General features: G+C 38.3%; 1 protein-coding gene across 1 annotated transcript in view; it reads right to left on the reverse strand.

Moving 5' to 3' along the window:
• The window catches only part of LOC146492353 (protein NLRC3-like), a 306,715-nt gene extending 305,142 nt beyond the window's left edge, over positions 1-1,573 (reverse strand). The window contains exon 1 of the mRNA XM_085150974.1: positions 1,166-1,573. Within this exon, the coding sequence (XP_085007100.1) occupies positions 1,166-1,439 (274 nt within the window). The 5' untranslated portion in view covers positions 1,440-1,573. The remainder of the gene's footprint in view (positions 1-1,165) is intronic.
• Between the last annotated feature and the right edge of the window lie 4,427 nt (positions 1,574-6,000).

Below are 6,000 nucleotides of genomic sequence, written 5' to 3' on the forward strand. Positions count from 1 at the left end.
CAGTCAGGACTCTTGCTGCAGCATTTTGGATTAACTGAAGGCTTTTCAGTGAGTTTTTTGGACATCCTGATAATAATGAATTGCAGTAGTCCAGCCTGGAAGTAATGAATGCATGAACTAATTTTTCAGCGTCACTCTGAGACAGGATATTTCTAACTTTAGAGATGTTGCACAAATGGAAGAAAGCAGTCTTACATATTTGTTTAATATGTGCATTGAAGGACATGTCCTGGTCAAAAATGACTCCAAGGTTCCTCACAGCGTTACTGGAGGCCAAGGTAATGCCATTCGGAGTAAGAATCTGGTTAGATACCATATTTCTAAGATTTTCAGGGCCGAGTACAATAACCTCAGTTTGATCTGAATTAAGAAGCAGAAAGTTAGCGGCCATCCAGGTCTTTATGTCTTTAAGACATTCCTGCAGTTTAACTCATTGGTGTGTGTTAACTGACTTAATGGACAGATCGAGCTGGGTGTCATCTGCATAGCAGTGTAAATGTATGCTATGTCTTCTAATGATGCTGCCTAAGGGAAGCATGGTAATGGGAGCGTTGCCAGCAGAAGGCTGAAGTGGAATCTCCCAGAAAGCTGCAGATGAAAAAACATGAGCTGAAATGGTGGATTTCAGTCATATAAGGAGAACTGTGGCTTTCCTCCAACCTTTGACCAATCACCTTAGTGTCCTGTTTATCAACCATAATAAAAAGCATTTACTGTCTGGGCATTTTTTTGTTTGGGTCTCCAAACAGCAGAAAGAAATGGCAGCCATTTTTTTTAACTTTACCTTCAACTGGTAAATAGATTTAAGAAAAAGCACTTTGATCATATTTGTGACATGTCCCAAACCGTTGTTGTCGCCTCATTTATGTTGATAAAACAGCTCTAAAACCAATCGGACAATATAAATCTGTAAAATGGGCAGAAAACCTGCTGCTGGTCCCATTTTAATCAAACCAACCCAAAGAGCAGATATTCATGTGTACACAGGAGGTTATTTGTGCAGATGCATAAAACACAAACTGTTGGCTTTCTGCAGTCTCTCACTCCTCAAAGTGTTGGCAAGTGTTTTGGATTTATTATTTATATGGATGCTTATGGCACCTGTGTAATGTTAGCTAATGTTTTTATTGTTTATGTGTTTTTTGTTCAGTCATTCCCTGCTTACCTTTGGTTTCTGGGACGGTTTTATTTAAATTCTCCAACAGATCATTCCTGTTTATCCTCCCCAAAAGATTTTTAGTGACTTCAAAAGTGTTGCTAGAGTAGGTATCAAACATCAGATCCACTATGTTCGTCCTCTCTGCATTCTCCAGTTCACTCTCTGGGATTGCTGGTAAACCTTCTACAGACCCGTTCTTCAGATGCCACTTAAATTCTTCAAAGTCATCACGTCCCAAGTCCTTCAAAGTCCCCAGAAGGATTTCTTTAGGTGTCGTCATCTTTTACCCTGTAAGGATCCGATAAACAAAGACTGTAACAACAGCTGGAGAGGTAATTGTCTGATTTATCAGAATTTAACTTGATTCTAACAGCAGTTCATCACTACCACCAATAAATTTCTAAGGCTCAGAATGCAACAAAATTGCACATAAAGAAGCACATAGAGAAGTATCCAAGTAACACTTTGCTACAATATAAAACAAACTATATAAATAAAGAAAATATATGAACTAAATATATACACTACCCGTCAAACGTTTTAGAACAGCCCAATTTTTCCAGTGTTTTTGTCACGGTTTGTGAGCCGTGTGTAAATTATTAAAGGACCCTTTATGCAGGCAGCTCAGATGCAAGTGAGTTTATTCATCACATGGTGATACAAACAGAAATGGCGAAGGTGAGCATGGAAACTAAGCAAAAACCTAAACTGGGAAAACTAACAGTACACGAATATGAAGAAGTACACGAAGGGAAGACGAAAACACGGAACACAAGGGGTGGGAGCAAAGCACCACAACACATCACTATATAGACAGTTACACAGAGGGAGACACAGAAGGCAACAACAAAGGGCAGAACAAATGGACAGAGAAGACTAAACACAGAACAGAGTGCACAGAGAAACAAGGGGGGCAGGGAATCAAAACCTAGGAAGCATAGAATAACTCACAAACAAAACTGACATAACACAAAAATCACAAAGAACTGAAAACACTAGATCAGGAGACCCTGATTATATATTTATATAATATATATTAAAATATATATAATAATTAATATATATTTATAATTTACCAAACCGAACCGTGAATTTTGTGTATCGTTGCACCCCGATATATATATATATATATATATATATATATATATATATATATATATATATATATACACACACACACACACACACACACACACACACACACACACACACACACATATACGTATATTTCCAGTCCTGTGGTCTCAGCCTCAGATACTCAACTAATCAAAGTGATGTCATGACAAAAATGAATGACCAACAAAACATTTTTCACCTTCACTTCTGTCACACAAAGCTGTATGTAACGTTTCTCGCGGTTAGTATCATGGTTGCTAGGCAACCTGAACAGCGCGATGCAGGCTAGACCGTCCCATTTCACAAGCCTCGCACTTCCGCACTTCTCGTACTTATAGTACACACTGTACGTAGTACGTGTAGTGCGCGTACTTCAAGCGTGCAGACCCTGAATTGGGACACAGCCGTAGACTCCTCCGAATGCAGCCGACAAATGCGTCCTCCTTTTCCCCGAATTTGAAGGATGGGTTCGGTGTGTCCTTCGTGGCCTACCATATCCCAGAATTCATAGCGCGGCCCAGCCAAACTCCAGTTTCCAACAATGGTGGCCACTACTAAGTTTTTTTTGTTTGTTTGTTTTTTAAACTTTATTTACAAACAACAGTATAAAATATAAGGCACCATCATTAATCCGAATATGTAACATCCTCGGTTGAGCATTATAGCAAAAAAACAAAAAAACAATAAACACAAAGCTAAAAGAGTTAGTACAAAAAGAAAGAACAGTCATTGAAGGATTTGAACCAAAGGCAAAAATAACGAGCAAAAAAGGGCAGTCATGATTATAAAATAGGGAGGTTTCTTTTTTTAACATAGATTAAACTCGTTAAATAAAACAACAAGTTTATGAGCTTTCTTGTTATTCACAAGTTTCAGCGATTTAGCCCAGAGTTTAAAGTCATTCAGCCATCTGTTTATACATGGTTTAGCTTTAAAGTATCTGCATTTGTGAAGAAAAAATTTTCCCATTAACAAAAACGTCCTAATCAACAGGTCAAAATCTGCATTCTCAGCAAGTATTCCAAATTTTATTACTGTCACCGTCAAATGTGGTAACTGAATTCTCCTGGACTGTAGCCAGCTCCACATGTCAGTCCAGAAGGAGTGCACTGATTCACAGTAGAAAAACAAGTGATCCAGACTTTCAATATCATTTTCACAAAATGTGCAGGCGTTCACGTCTAAGTTAAATTTCTGTCTTAAGAATTCATTGGTTGGATAAACCTCATTAATGATTTTAAAGTGAACCGCTTTTACTTTAGGGGAAAGAGAAAGTGAAGTATACTTTTTTTTTATCGCCTTAACCTCCATGGTCTCAAATTCTTTAAGGATATAATTTCTTTTAACCGGATTAGGGCAAATTTCATTTATCAAAATATTCCTGATCACTTTGTTTGTAAACCTGCTGTCACCAAATTCAACTCCAGCTATGCAGAGCTGCCTCAGTCCAGGAGAAATTTTAGAGTGCACAATATCTTCTTTTATCATTGATCTCAAAGGGACTGGGATGGCTTTCACTAGGGATTTATATCTCTTAGCAGTACATCTTACATCAAATTTCTCACAACACGTCTCATGTTTTAATAAGACCCCATTATCATCCATAAAATGAGCTACAGCCCAAATCCCTTTAGATCTCCATTCATCCATGTACACAGATTTCCTACACAAACGGATATACCTGTTGTTCCATACAGGGGTATTGTGAGGAGTAAAGTTATGTTTATAGATTAATTTCCAGTAGAGAAGGACCTGCTGATGGAAAGCTGAGAGTTTAACAGGTAACGAACTGCAATCAAAGTCACAACGTAACAAAAAGTCTATTCCACCCATTTTGCCAAAGATTTTGGCACAGATATTCTTATTTTCTGTTGATGTCTTATCCTTGCAAATTACAAAGCCCAGATACTTCACCTCTTTTTTCTATCTGTATATTATTTATTACTTGCAGGGGACACTCATGCAGAGCTAGAATTTTGCATTTATTAATATTCAGCTGTAGGCCAGAAGCTTTGGAGAAGTGGTTGATCACCTGTAAGAATAAAGGAATCTGGTCCTCATTTTTTAAAAACAGGGTGGTATCATCTGCGAGCTGACTGATTATTATCTGTTCACCCATCACAGTTAACCCCTCAGTGTGACTGTTTTTAATCAAAATAGACAACTCAGCAACCATGATGAACAGAAGTGGTGAGCTGCTACATCCCTGCCTTATCCCTCTATTAACCTCAAACCTTGAACATGTACCATGTTCTAGCAAAACAGAGCTGTTAATGTCATTATATAGCATCTCTATAACATTGATAAATTCCTGTCCAAAACCAAAAGACTGCAGAGTTTTTAATATGAACGTATGTTCAACTGAGTCAAATGCTTTGTAAAAATCCAAGAACAGGATGTATCCTCTCTCTTGGATTATTTCACTGTACTCAAGGAGGTCCAAAACCAGCCTAATATTGTTATGAATTAGTCTTCTTTTCAAAAAACCTGATTGTGTTTCACTGATAATGTTTGAGATGCCTTTCTTTAGCCTCTCAGCTACAGCTCCAGACAGGATCTTATAGTCAGTGTTTAGTAAGGTGATGGGTCTTAAATTGTCTAAACTTCTTTTATCCTTACCCGATTTAGGGATCAGGGTTATCAGCCCTTGTTTCATGCTTGGCATCAGTTCTTTTTTCTCTATCGATTCCTTTAATGCATCAAACAATAAAGTTCTTAGGTCCTTCCAGAAGAATTGATAAAAACTAGTAGTGAGTCCATCTGTCCCTGGGGACTTGTTTAATGCCATTTTCATGACCACCAAATCCAGTTCCTCAATTTGGCGGCCGCTACTAAGTTTTAAAATTACTCTTACTAATCTTTCTGGGTCACAAAATAAACTTTTAACATTTTTTCAGGTGAGAAAGTAGCTGTGTAAACATCAAATATCTGCTCGGTTTATCAAGATACCGCATATTTGCAAAAGTGCTTCGACGTTTTCGGAGACGTCTGCTACCCACCAGCTCGATAGCCAGCCGGGAGCTCGAGGGTCACTGAAGCTGCCGAGAACGGCACAACTCCCGGCACATCATTTTCAGATCACCGCGGACTTTCGCTACTCAGGTTAAACGTGATATATAAGTCCAGGGCCGTGCAGAGACATTTAAAGGGGCGGGTGCTCAAAGTTAAAAAGGGGCACATTGAAGCAGGCTGAATAACAACAACACACATTCATCAAGAATCTAATATGGGATCGCATCATACTATATAACTGTTGTGAGGTGGCGACAACGCAGGGCTGTGTTGATCTGCGACTGTAGACATTTAAAAGTCCATAGGAGAGATGGTAGCTGATTAAACAAGTGTCATGAGATAATAACAAAATGCAAAGATTGGTGACAGCACTTGGAACCATAAGGCAACAAAAAACTGTGAGAAATAAACTCGGCTCTGCCTGTGAATCACTCTTTGCTTCTCTTCTTCCTTCCATCCCATCATTTCATATATCACTCTCCACTTGCTGTCTATGTGAGAACAAGGCACAACTTGCTATTGCAATAAACTATAATCTAATTATCCACACCTAACAACTCTTGCACTTAATCTATAATAAAATGATGACAGAAAAATGTTATAGCTCTGCCTTTAGTAGCCTCACACAGCTCCTACTGTTTCCTCCTCATGTCCTTACCAGGCATGTCTGGACAATGTTATATCATGAGTAATAATTAAAAAAAATCCATATA

The sequence above is a fragment of the Neolamprologus multifasciatus genome, chromosome 23 (assembly GCF_963576455.1).
Source record: "Neolamprologus multifasciatus chromosome 23, fNeoMul1.2, whole genome shotgun sequence".
In the NCBI taxonomy this organism is placed as follows: Eukaryota; Metazoa; Chordata; class Actinopteri; order Cichliformes; family Cichlidae; genus Neolamprologus; species Neolamprologus multifasciatus.